The following is a 20,911-nucleotide window of genomic DNA, read 5'->3' on the forward strand; positions in this document are numbered from 1 at the left end:
TCCATGTTTTGCTTCCGTATAGTAGAGTTGGTTTTGACAAGATATTATATAGTCTGATTCTAGTGTGTTTTTGTACCAGGGATGGCTTAAATATACTGTTTATTATGCCATTTACTTTGACAAAGTTTGATATTTTGGTGTCTATGTCTTTTTCTTCTTCGTATGATAGATCACATCCCAAGTATCTGAAAGTGTTTACTTGTTCTAGTATTTTATTATCTATCACTATTTTACTTCTTATTGGGTTTTCTCCTTTGAATGCCATTATTTTTGTTTTTTCTTTGGATATTGTCATATTATATTGCTTTGAGATATCATTTAATGATTTTAATGATCTTTGTAAGTCATCTTCTGATGTAGCTAATACTATTTGATCATCTGCAAATAGTAGTGTATCTATCTTCATTTGCGGGGTCATTTGTATACCAAATGGGTTATGCTGTTTCCAGATTGTTAATATTTCATTTATATATATATTGAAAAACAGAGGTGAGAGGGTACATCCTTGTCGTACTCCTGTTAATATATCTTTCCATTCTGAGGTGTGTTCTAATTTAACTGCTATTTTATTTCCTGTATATATTTCTTGAATAGACTGTAAAAGTTGGTTTGGTATGTTTAAATTGGTTAATATTTTAAACAATTTTTGTCGACTAATTTTGTCAAAAGCTTTTTCATAATCAATAAACGCCACATGTGTTTCTTTTTGAAATTCTCTTCTCTTTTCTATTAATAATTTTAAAGTAAAAATTGGATCTATGCAGGATCAGCCTTTTCGGAAGCCATTTTGTTCTTCTAGTAATTTGTTTTCTACAATGCTGCTTAGTTTCTCTTTTAATATTCCTGCATATATTTTATATCCTGTATTCAGCAGGCTAATTCCCCTATAATTATTGCAATTGTCTTTATTTCCTTTTTTATAGACTGGGATGACCAGTGCTTTTTTTCCAAGAGTTAGGGGTTTTTCCGGACATCCAAACCATATTAAAAAATTTCAAAAGTCTTTCATTAAATTTTTCACCTGCATTTTTGTAGAGTTCTATATTTATATTGTCTTCTCCTGGCGTTTTCCTATTTTTCATCTTCTTTATTATATTTTTCAGTTCTAACATTGTGATATTTTCTATTAGGTCATTCTTTGTCTTATAAAATTTTAATTCATTGTTCACATCTGTCCAGAGATTTTGGAAATAGGTCACCCATTTTTCTAAATCTATTGTTTGGATTTTTATCTTTTCTTTTATTTCTTTATTTATGTATTTTATTACTTTATAGGTTTTGGGTTGTGGCTTAAATAAATCCTTTTCTAGTTCTGTTACGAAATTGTTCCATCTTTCTCTATGTTTTTTCCTTACTTCTCGTTTTGCAATTGCACTATTTCTTTTATACTCTGCTTCTATTGTTTTGGAATTTAGCCATTTTTGGTAACTGTCCTTTTTGGTTTTTATTATATTTTCTATTTCTTTGTTCCAGTCTCGTAGTCCTCTTTTTCTAATCCATTTGTGCTTTATTCCTAAGGTTTCTGTTGCTGCTTTTGTGAGAATTTGTTTCAAATTTTCCCATTCATCTTCTATGTCCCTTGATTCATGTGTGGTTTCTGTTTTTAAGTTTGTGCATTTTTGATATTGTAGTCTAACTTGAGGATGCTGTAATGAAGAAATTTTGTAGCTTGGCTGGTAAGAATTTTCAATTCTATGTGTTTTTAGCCACTTTGGTTTAAAACGAATTTTTGCTGATACCATATAATGATCAGAGTTTAATTCAAAGCCTCGATATGCTCTTACGTCTAAAATTAACTCCGCTAATTTAAAATTTGTGATAACATAGTCGATTACTGATTTGTATCCTCTGGCTGACCAAGTATATTTATGTATTTCCTTGTGTTTAAACAATGAATTCATTATTCTCATATTATTATAAATGACAAAATCGCGCAATCTGCGACCATTTTGATTACATGTATCTTCGCCAAATTTACCTATGTTTGTTTTGTATTTTTTGTTTCCTATTCTGGCATTTAAATCTCCTGCTAGCAGTAAATAGTCAGTTTTGTTTGTTTTATCTATGGCATTCTGTAATTCTTTATAAAATATATTACTGTCTTCTTCTTTTCCCTCTTCTGGTGCATATGCACCAATTATTGTTATGTGGCCTCTTAATGTCTTGAGTGTAATTTCTATTAGTCTTTCATTCAAATAGTTGTAATATACAATATTGTTCTTTAGGGATTTATGTACCATAATCATTATACCTGCTTTTGCTCTTTCTTCTTTTTTTACCCCACTGTAGATTTGTATATAGTTGTTTGTTTCTTTTGTACCTTTTTGTTTTTTCTTTGTTTCTGTTACTATACATATTTTTATGTTAGCTTGGTTTAGTTGTTTATCAAGTTCTTCTTCTTTGTGTGCAATGCTTCTCACATTCCATGTTGCAATCTTCATTATGTGTTCCTTTTTCCAATTTCGTTTACCGTTTCCTGGGTTGTGGTCTTTTCCCTGACAGTCCGTCCGGCTTTTCTTTGCATGAAACTTGAAAGTATTTTGAATTTCCCCAGGGCAAGTTACTAACCTGTCGCTGGGTAAGTCCAGTGGTAGGGCTGCTACCTAACGCCTCTGGACAGGCAGATCTAACAGCATTTACTCTGTTAGGGTGTTAAGGTTAAACCGCCCATACTCGGTCGCCAGTGCCTCGTTTGTACTTTTAGACCAGGATAGACCACATGAAGGTGAGGTTGACATTTGAGTGAGAGAGGCTATGTATTGCACTTCACCACCCCTTCCACCCTGGTAATGTTAATAAAATTCTCATAGCCACTGCCACGTTCAGGAATAAATCATGTTGACTTACATAACTCAATACTTCTAAGGGTGTGTGCTTATTTTCTTAATAGAGCTAGTAAAACATCCAATTCATCTGCCAGTTCTATTGCATTTATGTCTTTTATAAATAATAAGGCACTTTCTAAATTTTTACATTTTAAAACAAGATTACTTTTCTCAATTTCTTGTAATTTGTGAATGCCATATAAAGATGAAAGTATGTACTATGTGTTTGAAGTTGTTGAAATCTCTCTTTTACCGAATTTAACGCAATGTCGAGCATGTTGGAAAAAAAATCCACTTTAAATTTTGTAATGGGATCTTGTATTGGTATCTTATGATTCATAGTTAAATTGTCTTCTGGCTTTCCTTGGTATTGCAGATGGAGTAATTGCAAATTCTGCTACAATATCCAACTGATCTGCCAACACTTTTGCTTCTTTCAAGGTATTTCGAAGCCTTCGTCTGATCGGTGTCTTTCTAACTGTATGTGAGTTAGAACAAGTATAACTTGTACTAACTCACACACAGTTGCCAAAATATCTATATTAATTTGTTGTAGCATTTTACTGGCAGTATTAATACAGTTTAAAATGTTATGCCAAGTAACAATACAAGAGAGAAATTGAAAATTCTGCAATTTCAATGCTAGACATTCAGCTTCCTGTCTATTTTAACCATACACTCATCAGCAGCAATTTCCAATAAAGAGTCAAATATCTCCCGGTTGATGTCGAATGGGACAAATGGCTTCTATACGGTTTTCCCATGTGCAGCAGATAGTGCTTTTAGCTTACTTAATTTAGTAAGCTCTGTTACTACATCCCATCTCTGTGTAGAATCAGAAAAAAATACATATAATTTTTGTATGAGATCAAAACATGAAATCGCTTCTTTTGATGACATTACGGCATCATTTACTATCAGGTTAAGAGAATGGCAACTGCATGGAATGAGAAAGGCTCGAGAATTAATATCAACAATGCGTTTTTGAACACCAGAATTTTTCCCTTTCATGTTTGAGCCATTGTCATAACCCTGTCCTCTTAAATTATCAATTGACAAGCCATTTACTTCCAGTTGCTCGATTATTACTTAAAATAATGCAGCTCCAGTGGTAGTAGTAACTGGTACAAAATCCCAAAAAACTCTCACAAATTTCTACTTTTTTTGCTCATTTTCCTTATTTATAGAGACGTATTACAAAATGATAGACATTTGTTCCAGATGACTAATATCACTTAGTCTACAATAATACTATAATATTTTGAGTGTCTCACCTTACGTAATAGACTCTGTTTTATGTTCTTTCCTAACAAATGAATGAGTTCATTTTGTATATCTTTGCCCAAATAATGTTGAATGATTTGTTTGCCTTGAATTCTCAATATATGTTCGGACAGTATTGAATTAAATTTTGCTATTAATTCCACCAGTTTTAAAAATTTACCATTATTGTGTTTCTAGAGTTTTATCTGATGATCCACGAAAGGATAAACACTGCTGTCCTAAAAATTGCACAATTGCCAAAAGCTGTTCCAATACATTTTGCCAGTGGCGCACTTCTTCACTCAGGATTCTCTGTTGGGTCACATCAATAGTTGTTTCAGACTTTACTCTAACTTCTAATTTTATCCATTTGTTATGAGCTATTAAATGACTCTTGCTGTTTTCATGGTCATTTAAAATTTCTGATAAATGTTTCCAGTCACTGTTACCTACTGTTGTCAATGCAATTTGAATAGTCGAAAAAAGCTTACAACAAAAGAAAAACACCGTATTGTTTTTACTTGAATATATTAACCACGACCTTTGCACTACTTCACCATTATATAATTGTCTTTTGTAATATGATGGTTTGAAACGGCAACCATGACTGTCTTTTGGAAATTTAAATTTATTTTCTTCGCCAGAGTTACAAATTTGTACCAGTCCCTTCTCTACCATGAACAATCTAAATGAATCATTAATTATCTGAGACCATTCTGCAGGATCGTACGAAATTTTACTTCTTTGAGTTTCGCTAGCAGCATTAGTGCTTGTAAATTCTCGTGATTCTGTATTTTATTTTTCTTCCAACACTTAGGAAACTGGCGATTCGGAGATCAGTTCTTCTGTAATTTCTAATGTTACATTTTTCTCATTAGTTTCTTGACTTTGTAAAGTTGAAGCAACTATTTCACCAACACTATCGTTAGAATTATCTGATTTTAAGAATTTACTCAAGGAACCACTCATTTTTTTAATATTTGCGTCTTTTTCCGCTTTTCTTTTATGGTATTGAGGTCCCCCCTCCCCCCATAAACGTTTTTTTCCGTATCCCGACATAATTAACGAGATTTGTCAAATGCTTCCCTATGAAGTTAGTCATGCCACGTAATATAAATATAAATAGTTAAAATATATAAATATAAATATAAAATATAAATTTATATAATATAAACTCGTGCCGTGTAATATAAATAAAAAATATTAAAAAAATAATACGCTTGAAAATTTTGTATAAATTCATGAAAATTTGCTGCCCTTGCCATTTGCCACCCTGCACAAATGCCCAGTTTGTCCATGCGGTAGCACCAGTCCTGATAACAAGACTTGTCAGAGGTATGGAAGAAATTCGAAGACACAGAGGTGCAGACCATCATCAAGTTTTTAGTGCTGCAGAAAAGTCTGCAAACTGAGATTCAACAAACTTTGTGTGAGACTTTAGGCGACCATTTCCCAGCATATCCAACAGTTGCCAGATGGGTTGCCAAATTTAAAACTGGGCATCCTGAGACAACAGATATCCCCAAGTCAGGAAGACCTTCCACAGTGATCACACCTGACAACAGTAATGCAGTGTATGAAATGATCTTTGATGATAGACAAATACCAGCCAAAAACATTGTGAAGACTGAGGATATCCAGAGAATGAATTGGGGTCATTATTATCCACCAACATCTAGAAATGCAGAAGCTCTCAGCGAAGTGATTCCTAAATTTTGAATGCCGACCAAAAGAGAACATGTGCTGTCATCGCAAGAGATTTTGGGTCATTTTGAGAAATCAGGTGCAAATTTTTTGGCTCATATTGTGACTGTTGATGAAACTTTGCTTCATCGCTATGACCCAGAGACCAAACAGCAGTCAATGGAGTGGAGACAAAAAGGTTCTCCACGACCAAAGCGGTTCTGAACTTAAAAGTCAGTAGAGAGGGTTCTTGCCATTGTCTTTTGGGATTTGGATGGTGTAATTCTTACCAAGTATCTCAAAAAAGGTGAAACAGCTACAGAAGCAGTTTATTCAACAGCTCTGAAAGAATTGAAGGAGGTGCTGAAGGAAAAATGCATGCTGAGCGAGGGGGGGGGGGTGCTTTTCCAGGACAACACAACTGCTCATGAAATCAACAGACAATACAAAACTTGGGCTTTCAAAGTCTACCTCACCCACCTTATTCGCCAGACCTAGCCCCTGACTAATTCCTATTCCCAAATTTAAAGAAACACTTGAAAGGGACAAAATTTACCAGATGATGAAGTCATATCTTATCTACAGCTGAGGACTGGTTTGGGCAAGGGAAAGAGTCTTTTCTCAAAGGATTGCAAATGATGCAGATACATTGTAACAAGTGTACAACACTTCATGGGGGTGGGGGATATGTAGAATAATGTGTAAGTTACGTGGTTCTACTTCAATTCCTTCATTGTGATTATCGCAACTTTTCAGCACACCCTCGTAAAGGAGGCTCAAAGTGTGGTTGATGGAGAGATATCAGAGAGTAGTTTACTCAGGATTAGATTCCAGAAGAAGGACTGTGACTAGTGGCATGCCACAGGGCTCTGTCACATGGCCACTACTATTATTTAATTTGTACATTAATGATAGAGGGAAGGATCTGAGAAGAATCGTTCAGTTGTTTGCCGATGATAAAAAATTGGGTGGAGTAATAGTTAACACACATGATGTTAAAATTTTGCAGGATGATCTGGATAGACTGGCAGCCTGGGCAAAGGGAATGGATGTCAGTTTAATGTGGCAAAATATAAGGTTATGCATTTTGGCTCAAAAAGATTACCAGCTGTATACTACACTGATGGAACTGTACTCCAGGAAATTGATGAAGCCAAAGATTTAGGAGTGTTAATAGATAGCAAGTTAAAGTTTAGAGGGCACATATCAAACGTGCTAAAGCAGCTCATGCAGATTACTTTTTTTTTTATATATATATATTCAGTTCATACATGAGAGGTTGGTTGAGCAACCTAGAGTACATTACTACCATATATGGGTATAACTTGGTTACTGAAGAATACTTTGCCTAGCAGAGACAAGCAAGATGTTATTATTCCTGTTTATCGAGCCTTGATAAGACCACATCTCTTGAGTACTGCATGCAGATCTGGTCACCTGGGTTTCTTGGTGATGAGGAAGAGGTAGAGAGGATCCAGAGGCAAGTGACCAAGATGACAGCAGGTCTATGGAATGAACCTTATGAGAACAAGTTGAAGATTTGTGGGTTACAGAAATTGGTTGACAGGCAGAAAAGAGGTGAATCATATCACCTACATACAAATTATTGAAGGATTTTCACAAGATTAATACTGAGGAAATTTTTCAGAACAGGTCTGGTGGTGGGAGAACTAGGGTCATCCTTGAAAACTGAGCAAGAGTGTAGTTGGTAAGGGTGTAAGAACTAGATTTTTTTTTGCTTGGAGAGAGGTGAATGAGTGGAATAGGTTGCCAGTGTCTGTTATGGATGCCATAACTGGGAATGAGTTGAAAGCAAAAGTATCATAGATGCTGCACAAATGTTGGATAGTGCTTGGCATGATGTTTAGGACCTCCCTAAATGAGTCTAAGGACTCCATGCAGTAGTCCATAATAATAATAATAATAAAATACACACACACACACACACACATATGAATCCCATCCAGAAAAGGTTATAGATCTATTGCACACATTGGCATCAAGAGTAGGCCAAAGTTAACATGGGAGCCTTCCTGTAGAGGCCAAATATTATATCTTTTTCAAGCCAATTTAGATTAAAAAAAAAACAAACAAAAAAAAAAACAAAGTGAGGTGGTCCTACACTAGGTGATGAAAATAGTCTATAATCTACTTATCTAAAAGACTTGTGACTGAACACATAAAATGACGACAAGAAGGGATTATTTAATTTCACTTTAACATATTAAGATTTCTGCTTCCCCCCCCATATTAAACAAACTCTTCTAACTCAACAAATGGTCTTCCTCAAACAAGTAGAAATCAAATAAATAATGAAGTAATCCTCTTTATTCTTAAAGCTTTAATCTTATTACGAAATCCAATATCAACTAAATTCTTCTAAAACAATCCAATTTCTACAACTCATCCTAAAGGAACAGAGGTAATTAATATAGTTTGATCAGTAAAAGATATAAGAGAATTTAAAGAATTACTGTTTGTTTCTATTCTTTTTTAAAATTCTTCAAATACGGTAATCTACCATTTATCTGACCCTTCGATTATCCAAATGGTGAGTTTGGATAATTGAAGGGTGGAATAATCAAAGTAATATTACATGGTGCTCTACAGAGAAGTCGGTTGACATGCAAGAGTTGGTTAATGGGTGATTGTTTTGAAGGCTGGATCAACTGTTGATAATTAAAAAAAAAAGTCACTGAGCTAACTTTTCCCAACCATAGGCTAGTTTCTCCTTAACTGAGATATCCTCATTACATCACAAATGTAGTATTTGTTGTTATTATTATTATTATTATCATGAAGCACATAATATCACGCTATCTTTTTCATCCTTATTACTGTCCTCTCAATAAGAAGCAAAAAGAAGAGGAACATTCTTACCATGTGTATGCTTCTTCAGCAATGGCTCTTCATTAAGCACAACAGATACTGTAGATGTACTGTCTCACTAAAAATTAATGCGAATGGAGACCCACATTATTTCAAAATAAAACAACAACAAAAAAAAAAATCCACTATTACCTTTTATTCCTCACAGAGCATAGGAGAGGCCATTTAACCATAACTCTAACTTTTGAAGATGGTAGTATATCTCCACCCTTAGTCAACAGGGAAATAAGTATCTGAAGAGACGAGTTAGGCAGACAACTGCCACCATCTCAGTCCCTAACACTAAGTACAGGTTTCCCTCGATTAATGCGGTTAATTAATCCCTCGATGTTACTGCGTGTATCAAAATCACGTTAATCAAATGTAATAATCAATGGTAAAAATTACAATTTGTCCATGATCGATTACTGTATTAATAATTAGTTTTATATGGTACTCTTTTAGGAAAGAATGCAAAGGAAATGTTTAATAAATACTTGTACCTACATTATTTACTGCAATTTTTTTTATCAAAAGAAGTTATCAAGAGTCGTTTGAACAGTTTTAGTTTTTTTCTTATCGGCATAAATTCTACGATAACAAGCAAAATGACTCTCCAGACCTCAGCAAACAAGCAATAAAACATAAAGGAAAAAACTCAGCAAATATAATACATGATGGTACAAATTAAGTGGATATTGAATCCAACATTATTTCATAGCCGAATATAGAAACTACAAGAGTTTCGTGCCGAATATATAGAAACTAAAAGTTTCGGCTGATGCAAGCATAAGCAACCTTATGGGCAACTCGTAGTAAAGGTGGAGATCACTTTCCTTAGTATTTTCCATAATGTAAAGCACATCTCCCAGAGGTCATGTATGATAAATAAGCCTTTGGCTCTCTATTTCAGTAATATATGATGGTTTATTTATTTTCAGTTACAATTTAGAAATTATTGAACAAAAAAAAACAAAAAAAACATACTATACTGATATCGAAGGTTGTAGTATCTCTCAGATACAATTTACTGTCAAACATCACAAACCTTTAAATAACATGTGTTAAACCAAACTGACAGCAAAAAACAGTGCGGAATATCACTCATAACATATGAATGCACAGCTACTCATGACCTCCAAGCTATACACTGAATTGTGTAAGAATATTTATATTAAACATTTTGCATGTATCTGTCAGATCAGCTGCAAGCTTCGCAGCGTTAAAGGCACATTAATCAAAACTCTTGCCGCAATTAATTTCGCCACATTAATCAAATCCCGTGTTAAGCAAGGGATATCTGTGCCACTGTGAAATAGTGCGATTCTGAGATTGATTTTTTTGAGCTGCAAGATTAAAAAACCTACTTGTTCATGCAAGAGATCAACTAACTCATGAATCATTTGATGAAAGGCTTAGAAAAAAGCTCTCTAGTTAGTAACTAGAATTGGACTTATAATGGTCATTCTTTGGGTAGCCAAGTACTATGGATACAAACACCATTTCCACAAGGCACAGGCATGAATAAAATTGATAAATATATCAAACAGATACCAGTTTATGCATTATTTTAGTATTTATATCAAAATATGTTACTCCAGCAAGTCTCATGTATTTGTTAATATTTTGAATAAAAAATTTAAACAAGTTATACACTTCAAAATATTTCAGGGAAAGTGTCTGTTACATAAATAAACCATGCACTTAAAAAGAAACAGCTGGATATATAATTATAAAATTATGTATTACAATTCCAAATCTATACGCAATTTCTTTAGACTGCAGAAAGCTATTAATAAAAATCTGCCTGGTGCTTCCAATAGAAATTTTGGATTTCCATGTCAGCTATTCCTTCGTAACAGTCATTGAGATTTCTCAACTGATTGTAACAGAATTTTATACAAGTCATTCAGGTGCCCTGAATGACTTGTATTTGACACACACACGCATGCACGCACGCACACAGGCACACACGTGCACATGCACACATAGTGCTTTCTTATTGTATCACTATTACAATGCAACACTGCATATGCTGAATGCTACAGTCAAGTATTGTAAATCATAACAATTGCAATTCATGAAAATTTCAATCAAAAACTCTTCAAGTTCAACAATATTATATAATTTACTTCGTTATTCAATTTTTCTATCCAATAAATAGAAAACCAAAATACAAATTTCCTATATTTTGATAACATCTTATATATGATGAGATATAAATTTTGAAATTATTCTGAATTCATTTAAAAAAAATCAATTTATTTACCATTGGGCAGATACATGGCCTTGCAAGAGTCATAGTGAATGATGCTAAAATTACTGGCCTGAAATCTAGAATTTTGGGATACATGTCCAAGGGAGATAAAGTCTGGAAGAAAGGAGCAAAAAATTTCCTTAAGTAAAAATTTATATCTGACTTTTATGAATCTTAAATATCTACATAATAATATAATTAATTAAACTGACAGAACTTTGTAAATTGTTTTGTAATGATAATTCCACCCATGAAAGGTTCATTAATTACAATGTGCTATATGTTGCAAACTATTACACTAGCAGTATCATTGTGAGCACTCCATTACTTTATAGTTTCCCACATACAGAAATGCAGTACTATATATATATATATATATATATATATATATATATATATATAATACACACACCCCATACATACATACAAGTACAGTGATTGAGTCACTTAATAGCCAAAGCTAGTTAACTGAAGGAGATGTCTACATAACTCTTGAAGTGGAGAACTGAATAGGGTTTCTAAACAAATGTTCAATCTTACTTTGATATAGTGTGCCCAATTAGTAGGTATCCACTGGATAATGAATGCAGATGGGCTGGCAATATGAGACTTAGCCAACAAAACTATAATCTGCATTGGCTTCAACCAAAAAAATGGTATAACATGATGAAATTTCATGCCAGTTGAGGCATCACCCAATTAAATAAGGATTTCCTGCTATTTTTGTCAAGAAATCAGGACAAACAGTGAAGACTCAGTTACTCAAAGAAACTCAATGACAGCAGTAATTTAATATGAACATAAGAAACTTCCAAGGAAGGAGTCAAACTGACAACAGAGCTTGAGCAGATATGGACACACTTCATGTTATACTGAGACAAAGAAGATTAAAACAGGTGGGATCTTGTTAAATGATAAATAAAGCATGTTATATTTTGGAATTAGTAATCAGGGAATAATGTCAAGGAGTTATGTGGACAAATTTCAAAATGGAAAATTGAACAATGAAATTTATTTGAGCATATGGTCTCATGGTCCAACAGAAAGGTTCTCCTTAAGCGAAGAGTAAAGTAATTTTTCCAGTCATTTGAGAAAGCAGCTCCCATAAAGAAAACACGAAAACTGATCCTTGTTGGAGATCTAAACAGCATGATAAAAAAATGAATCCCAGACATATAGGAATGTTTTGGGAAAATTTGGAGGAAAAGGTCAAAGCTATAATAATAGTGATAAGTGCTTGCTGGATTTTTTCTCAGAACACATGGACTAGTCATCACTAACATCACATTTCAACATAAAAGAGGTGAGCTAATCCATAGTAAGAGAAGACAAGAAAACAAACATCTTATTGATTATATTACTGTTAACAGTGATATTATCACACTGGTTTGGCATACAAAAGTACACAGGGGATTTGAAACTGGAAGTGATCATCACTTATTGTTAAGTAGGATAAAAACGAATACCATATTAAAAAGAAAAGTATATAAGAGAGTTAAAAAATAATAATTAAATCTCAGATATACAAATATTATTCAAGAAAAAATAACAGTATAAAAACAAGAAATGTTCAGATGTGAACATTTCTGGTCGAATAATAAATTATTCGACCAGAAATGTCTTTTGTGTGAGTGCTGAGTTTCCGAACTTACCGTATATTATCGCGTATAATGCGAAAAATTTATGGTAAAAAATACTACTTAAAATTAGGGGTTCGCATTATATGCAGATCCAAAAAAATATAACATCTTATTAGACTTGCACACACAATATATACTACCTAATGCCTATGCAACCAAATCTACTTGACCCACTTGCATCTGGCAACCGAGCGCGCATCATATCTGCGCATAAATGTGCGCTCGGTCACCGAATGATAGAGCATAGTTAGGTATATTTGTTTAATCAGAGTTTATTTTAAATATTATTTGTTAAACAAACCTAGCCTGAAAATGACCCAACAGAAACATTCATCTTTTGAAGCAGGATTTAAATTGCGTGTCGTGCAGTTTGCAGAAGAACATAATGTTGCTATGAGAGAATTTGGTGTAGCAAAGAGTAATATTAGACTTTGGCATAAGCAAAAAGACAGTCTTGAAAAAATCCCCAAAACGAAACGTGCCTGTCGTGGAGATGTACCATCCTTTCCAGAACTCGAAGAAGAGCTAAATGAATAGATTTTGACGCAACGACAAGATGGTATTATAGTAACAAGAAATGCAATTCGTTTTCGAGCTCTACAACTCAAGAATGGTAAATTCAAGGACACACCAAGTATTTCATCTTTTCTTGCTTCACCTGGATGGTGCAACAGATTTATGGAATGCAAAGCATTAACATTACAACACCGAACAAAAATTGCGCAGAAGTTACCAAAGCAGCTTGAAGAAAAAGTTCAGTCCTTCCTTAAATTTATCATAAAATTACAGAAGTGTCACGGATATAAACTTTCCTAAATTAGCAATATGGATGAGACGTCCATGTACTTTGATATGCCTGGGAATCGAACAGTAAACTCAGTTGGTGAAAAGGGTGTCTTCATAAAAACAACGGGACATGAAAAAACGCATTTTACCGTTGTTCTAGCATGCATGGCAGACAGAACCAAATTAAAGCCGACAGTGATATTTAAAAGGAAGAAAATTCCGAAGCATATGAAATTTCCACCAGGTGTAATTGTTCGTGCCAATCAGAAAGGTTGGATGGATGAAGAAGGTGTACAATTGTGGCTGGATCAAGTATGGAACATATGTCCAGGTAGCTTGTTACGTCAAAAAGCATGCTAGTCTGGGATATGTTCCAGGCGCATTTAACAGAGGCAAGCAAAGAGAAAGCATGTGAGCTACGTACAGACTTAGCAGTCATACCGGGTGGTCTAACTTCTGTTTTGCAGCCACTTGATGTCAGCTTGAATAAGCCATTTAAAGATCGCTTACGTGAAAAATGGAGAGAATGGATGTCATCTGGTTTGGTGAAGATGACAAAGGGTGGGAATTTTCAGAAGCCTGAGATCACCCTAGTCACCAGCTGAGTTAAAGAAGCATGGGATTCGATATCTGAAATGATTCAATGGTCATTTCTTAAATGTGGAATAAGTAATTCAATGGATGGATCCGAAGATCATATATGAAAGCGAGGATGACGCACAACAAAATGGAAAGCATGAAGACGATGACGACAACTGCTACAGTGATGATGCAATCCCTACAGATGAATTTATAAATGAAATATTTGATGATTAAAAAGATGAAGAAGAATATAAAGGATTTTGACATTTTGTTTTAAAATAAATAGTTCTTTCGTTAATTCGTATTGTATTATTTATAATGTTATGGAACAAGATTAACAGATCGCATTATACATGGACATGGCATTTTAGGGCAAGTTTTCAAACAAACTTTCTAGTTCACATTATACGTGATAATATACGGTAATCACAGTTAGAGGTTCCCAAATGAAGTTCCCACCATACCACTTTTCAAAAAAATTTAGTAGAATACAGAATATGTATATTTATATTCAGTATTTTTGTTTTTAACTTATGATGCACCCCACCATGATATTTATTCAGAAAATATTTATTCTAGTGGGAATTTATTATATGCATAAAATTTACATAACAATGCAACTTTGTATGCAACTCTAGCAACCCGTGAATGATGATTTTACTTATAGTTGAAAGCATGAGACTCACCTGGGCACTATGCACATGTCTGGTCTCCTGGTTTCTGGAGTGATTCTGATACAGTAGAGAGAGAGTGCAAAGGAGAGTGTTAAAAATAATGCAGAATGATACTTCATAAACAGTGGAATAAGATTATGAAGACAGGTTTAGAATTAGTGGATTGCAGCCATTTGTAAACAGGAGAAAGAGAGGTGATATGATTGAGACTTACAAACTTCTGAAAGGGTCATACAGAATATCAGTAGATGGAATTTTTCATTTTACAGAGAATAGAGAAAGGAAGGTTCATGATTGGAATTGCTATTGGAAGTGGGAGTGCAGTTAGTCTGAATGAATTCAAGAACAGCTTTGACAGCTGGTGTGGTAATATATGGCCTCTTTCAATGAGTCTTACTACTACTAATAATAATAAAAATTAATGAGGGGGGGGGTATGACTGCACCTTCTTGGGATAGGACTTTTTGTTCTGGTATATGTTCACAAAGGGTATTCATATTAAGGTCAAGATGCTGACTTAGTAATTTTAATTGTAACTCAAGTTATTTTTATTCATATGGTAGATGTCTCCACTAATCTGTTATAATGAAAATAATACAGCAAATTCTAAGCATTTGAGATGATTACACAGTAAATGTTAATTTGTACAGTACCATGTAATTATCTACACATACAGGGTGTTCGGGATAAATTTGACAGTTTCGTAAGGAAGAAGAAAATCTTCTTTGTATCTATTAAATTTAATGAATTGACAAAAAAACATTACAGGCAGAGTTAATTACAATACTATCAACAAGATTTACTCAAAATAACCACCATTAGCATCGATCACAGCTTCAATTCTGCTTCGGAACCTCGAACAAGCTGATGCTACAGTCTCCCTGGGAAGGGCCGCAAAAACTGTTTTAATTTTATCCATTAACTGGGCTTTTGTATTACTGGAAGTGCGATTGGTGTCTTTTTCAACTGCGCCCCATACAAAATAATCCATGGGGTTAAGGTCTGGGGAGTTTGGAGGCCAAACATTTGGACTGGTGAAGTCGTAGAAATTTTCAGACAACCATTTTTGACTTTTCCCAGAGGTGTGGCAAGGGGCCGAATCCTGCTGCCATACATACGGCCTACCATTGGCTACCCTTGTTATTCAGGGCTTGACTACAGTTAGCAACTCCACGAACAAAGCCCGAATTCCAATGCCAGGGTTCTTCAACACCTGTTCCTGCAGATTTGCAAGGAATTCTGCTGTACGAACGCAATCAGATCGTCTGCTAGGGATCTTTCTTCTTGCTACATCCTCGTAGTCACCATTGCAAGTCTCTAGTTCATGCCTGATTGTTTTTACTGAATACAGGGAGCATTGGGCAGCAGTCGTAATATCCTTATTTTGATGGCGGGCACGAATCATCATGATACAAGTTATTCTCTTCCATGATTCAGGTGGGTTCCAGCTATCCATCCTTTCTGACATCTTGTATATGAATGAAGAAGGGTCCAAACTTTTAAATGAAGAGAAGTGTGTGTTAATACATGTAACTTACGGAAAAATATAATTAATTATAAATATGTCAAATTTATCCCGAACACCCTGTATGTATTAAGTTACTGCTACTTTGAGGTCTTAATTGCTTTAAGTTCATTTTCTGAGAAATAGTGAGAAGCAGTGTTTGTTGTGTTATGTGATCATGACACTAATGAAATTTTCAGATTAAAAAGGTAATTACACAATTGACTCGGGAGTTATAAAGAGATGTTTATAAAAAACTCAGATTAAACAAGAAAAAATAGGCAGAGAAATAAGAAACAGCAAAGCAAGAAAGTTGGTAATATGTCAATGAACAATAATAGTTGTTTCTGAAAACAAATGCCAGGATCATCATGAATAAAGGGATTGAGTTTGGCTTGTAAATATGCTGTGATGCAAGATTCCTAGCATTAGTGATACTGGGCTCTCAGAGTCATATATAGTAACTGGAATTGAGCATAAAGGGTAAGAAGAACAAAAGGGACAGAAGAGGAGGAGGAGGATGAATGCTACTGATAATATCAGATAATCTAAGTTCGGTTAAGGTAGCAACTCATGTATGCAATATTAGAACAGATTTCCATTTAATAGTGAGTTTGACGCTATCTGGCATATATGCACTGGCAGTTCAAACTACTGGGGGCAATAAAATGCATCACCAAATTATCCTGATGGGTAGTAAAGAAATAATCATTATGAGCGACTTTAAATTATTTGAACATGGATTGGATAGAAGAGAAAACTCATGATAAGAACAAAGGAGAATTTCTTGAGCTATTACACGACAAACTTCTCAAACAGCAAGTGGAAGAAGGAATTGAACTCAAGTGTCAGAAAGTGTCTCATTTAAGGACGTAATGCTTTTGCAGCCAGCTTTTGGTTGTAAAAGAGTTACATTTTGCTACTTCCCAGATCAGCATACTATATGGGAAGTACAAAATACATTGATTTTCCAATTAGGACAGATTACATGCTAAACTATGATGCTGGAAATTATGACAAACTCAGGAGAATACTATATTTGATCATATGGTATCAGTTACTGAATGTAAAGAAAAGGAAAAGTGCATGGGAAGCTTTGAAAACATGCAATATCAGAATGTAATCCTAGAATTCAATGAATGAACAAGTAATCAATAATTAAGAGAATTTCTGTAATTGAGTGTTACCTTTAGATTTCTAAGAGGTACAGGTAATTTATATTTTAACCTGCATTAGATATGAACCATCTGCATCTTATATGCAGATGGTTCTGCCTACTGACTTCACATTTCCCTCAGTTTCAAACAATGCAAAAAAAATATGGAAAGGTCATTACCAACCAGTTTTAACTTTCTTGAGCTATCACCACAGGGAGCGATGTCCAGAAAGATCCCAAGTTAATTCAATGCAAAAGTCACACAAGACACACCCACACACAATTCTATATGTGGGAAAGGTCACTATGTTTTAACTTTCTTGAGATATCACCAGTGGAAGTTACAGCCAGAAAGATCCCAAGTTAATTCACTGCAAAAGTCACATGTGCATGTGTGTGTGTGTGCATAGTTTTTTTCCCCTATATATGAGTAGTAAATTGGTATATCCACTATTAAATTCTATAGATCAAAGAAAGTTATAGAAAGTTTTACCACTGGGTTACAAAGTATATTATACTTGATAAGAAATTATATTCTTATTTTAATCCTTTACCCAAATGTAGGCAAAGTCTAAGCATGGAATATCTTCACAACTAGTCTACTTGTATAGAGAGGCTGTTGACTTCACTTCAATTGCTTCAGTATCCCATAATGCAAAAACATTATGGAAACAGTCATTATCCAGAATGGTTTTGACCTGTACAGAGTCTCTACCGAGATGATTACTCTACTAGAGCAAGTGAAATGAAGTCAGCAGCCTCTATATACAAGCAGACTATTCATGGTAAAACTTTCTACAACTATCTCTGGACTTTGGAATGCTCATCAATAACACATACTGCTTGACTGAATCTATTTTCTTAAAATTGCACGAGCCCATGATTTTTGATATATATTGTAGTATAAAATTTGATTATGCCTGGCAAAAGGGTCTAAAGGACATAATGCAAAAACATTATGGAAACAGTCATTATCCAGAATGGTTTTGACCTGTACAGTCTCTACCGAGATGACTACTCTACTAGAGCAAGTGAAATGAAGTCAGCAGCCTCTATATACAAGCAGACTATTCATGGTAAAAACTGAATCTGAAGTCTCCACCAATGCAGGAAATCTTAATAAGATATTCCTTCCTCCAAACACACACACGAGACTGCAAAACATATAGCAAATTACTGTGTGCAACAAATTACCAAAAGAGAACTAATGATCAAATGTAGGTCTTTGGAAAACACTACACGAAGATGCCAATTTCAGAGGTTAGAAGATCAGAGATGGACGGGACAAAAGAGAAGAAACTAATTGGGTGAGTTGGATGAAAGGATGGCGATCACTGGTTTCTTCCATTTTCATAGACTAAGATGAAAATGGGGAAATAAGCCAGTTTGGAAGCACCCATGAAAATAACTATAGAAAAGTTTCAGGACAAACACAGAACATCTGTGAGAAAGTGGTTAAAGCAAACCTGTGAGTGATAGGGATCAGGGATTAACCAGATTGCTTTTCTGGACAGCTGGAAGACTTTTAGGAAGATTATTAATAATTTTAAGGAAGATGTTAATGCCTCCATAGCGCAATTGGAAGAATGATGGTACGTTGCGCCCCCTTCAACTGGGAAAGACCCAAGTCGATTCTTGTTGTGACGAGAGGAATCTTTATGTTGTTGTTTTTTTTCAACTGAAGGTTGGTTAGTCGATCTCTTATGGAGGTAGCAGGGTTTTTTCTCCCAGAAACTCAGGTTTTTCATCCCGCACAAAGACAAATCAACCTTGAGAACACATGCAATTTACAGACAAAAAATACTAGTGGTGGTGGTGGGCAGTAGATAATGTGGTTGGTGTAGGTGATAATGGTACTGGCAGTTTGCTATATTTGGTGGATTAAGTGGTGGAGATGGAGAGCTGTAGAGTAGGTGCCCTCCCTTGAGTCTTTGGACTCCTTGGAAATGTTAAATAATAATAATAATAATAATTTTTGGTGCACCATCAAATGTAAAAACTATAAATCTAGGTGGATTGGAAGATTTGGAATGTATAGAGTTAGCAGCTGGACAGCTGGGATGTGATATCTTTACATCAGTCCACATGTATTACTGCCATTCCCAGATGAATCACCTGATCAACATTATCAGTTCATTGAATAAGCCCCCTCTCTATAGCTATTTGCTAAGCTACTTTTTTCTTCTTCTTTTAACCTGTCTTTTGACACATTCTTATCCCAAAAGTAAATAGTAAATAGCAGATGAGGACAGTAGATCAGAGTTTGAAAAGGGTCTGATATTTAAGAGATTAGATGCTCTTACTACTTCAGTTGAAAAGTTGTAGGGTGGATGTTATAAGTTTTCTGTCCTTGTAGAAAAGCACAGGAAAACAAAGTTTCAAACTGGTAAAAGTGGATGTGCTCTTTACAAGAAACACAACTTCAAACCAGTGAAGAAATGTAGAGAAGAAAAGGTGTTTGAGAATGGAGTATGTTTTTGTTTTTATTCTTCCTTGTTTTTAATGTTAATCATAACTGTGCTGATGTAGTAGTGTTATTAAAAAAAAATGAAGGACCAAGGAAGATGTCACTACTAAATATTTTAAAGTTGAAATTTGAATTCCACCTGGGGAGTTCTTAAGATAGGATAGATTTGATGCCTTCTGATGTTAACAGAGTTAGGTTGTGATCACACAGCCATGTTTTCATAAGAAATCTGTGCCTCCATATAAAATCCTGCTTATTACTAGGCATGTGAAATACTTGCATTTGTGTGGGTGGGTAATGAGAGGCAAGAAAATGCTACAGTTATGTAGTTACAGGGAGTTTTTTCACTTGGTTAGAAAGTAAATTATAGTTGCCAAGAAATTATACCCTTGTTTAATTCCTTATTCAAGTGTAAATAAAGAAATTTTTTCCATGTGAAGTATCTTCACAACTAAGCCACTTATATATAGAGGCTGATGACTTCACATCAAATGCCTTAGTATTCCATAATGCAAAGCACACTTCCTTTAAAGGAACAAATGTGAAGTCATTAGCTTCTATATACAAGTAGCTCAGTTATGATACTTAATATGCAAATTTGTTTGCTTACACTTAGATACAGGATTAAAAAATACAATTTCTTGACAAGTACAATTTACACTTAGGCAGCTTTCTGCAGTACAAAATCAAAAACCATTTATTGAAGATAAAGTTCTAAAAATATCTGTAAAATAAACATCCATACCACATTACTCTTTAGTAACACAATAACATTGTTATTAAAGCAAATAAAAACAGAAACCTGGAATTCATTATTTATGTAATTTATTATGATGTTTTATGTTTAATTCAATCAAGAGCATGATTGAGTAAGCTATTATCTTCCTATCCTACAAACATGAAAGCTGGATCTGTCCTTGTGTGCACATATATATATATATATACAGGGTGTTCGGGATAAATTTGACAGTTTCGTAAGGAAAAAGAAAATCTTCTTTGTATCTATTAAATTTAATGAATTGACAAAAAAACATTACAGGCAGAGTTAATTACAATACTATCAACAAGATTTACTCAAAATAACCACCATTAGCATCGATCACAGCTTCAATTCTGCTTCGGAACCTCGAACAAGCTGATGCTACAGTCTCCCTGGGAAGGGCCGCAAAAACTGTTTTAATTTTATCCATTAACTGGGCTTTTGTA

General features: G+C 34.4%; 1 protein-coding gene across 3 annotated transcripts in view; it reads right to left on the reverse strand.

Moving 5' to 3' along the window:
* Positions 1 to 20,911, reverse strand: part of Xpd (general transcription and DNA repair factor IIH helicase subunit Xpd) — a 475,287-nt gene that overhangs the window by 153,355 nt on the left and 301,021 nt on the right. For all 3 annotated transcript variants that reach the window (XM_090399654.1, XM_090399651.1, XM_090399652.1), the window contains exon 16: positions 10,909 to 11,010. In XM_090399654.1, coding sequence (XP_090255780.1) covers positions 10,909 to 11,010 — 102 coding nt within the window. The remainder of the gene's footprint in view (positions 1 to 10,908; positions 11,011 to 20,911) is intronic.

This window comes from Typopeltis vanoorti, chromosome 10 (genome assembly GCF_054136105.1).
Source record: "Typopeltis vanoorti isolate ZY-2024b chromosome 10, IOZ_Tvanoo_1.0, whole genome shotgun sequence".
NCBI classification, from domain to species: Eukaryota; Metazoa; Arthropoda; class Arachnida; order Uropygi; family Thelyphonidae; genus Typopeltis; species Typopeltis vanoorti.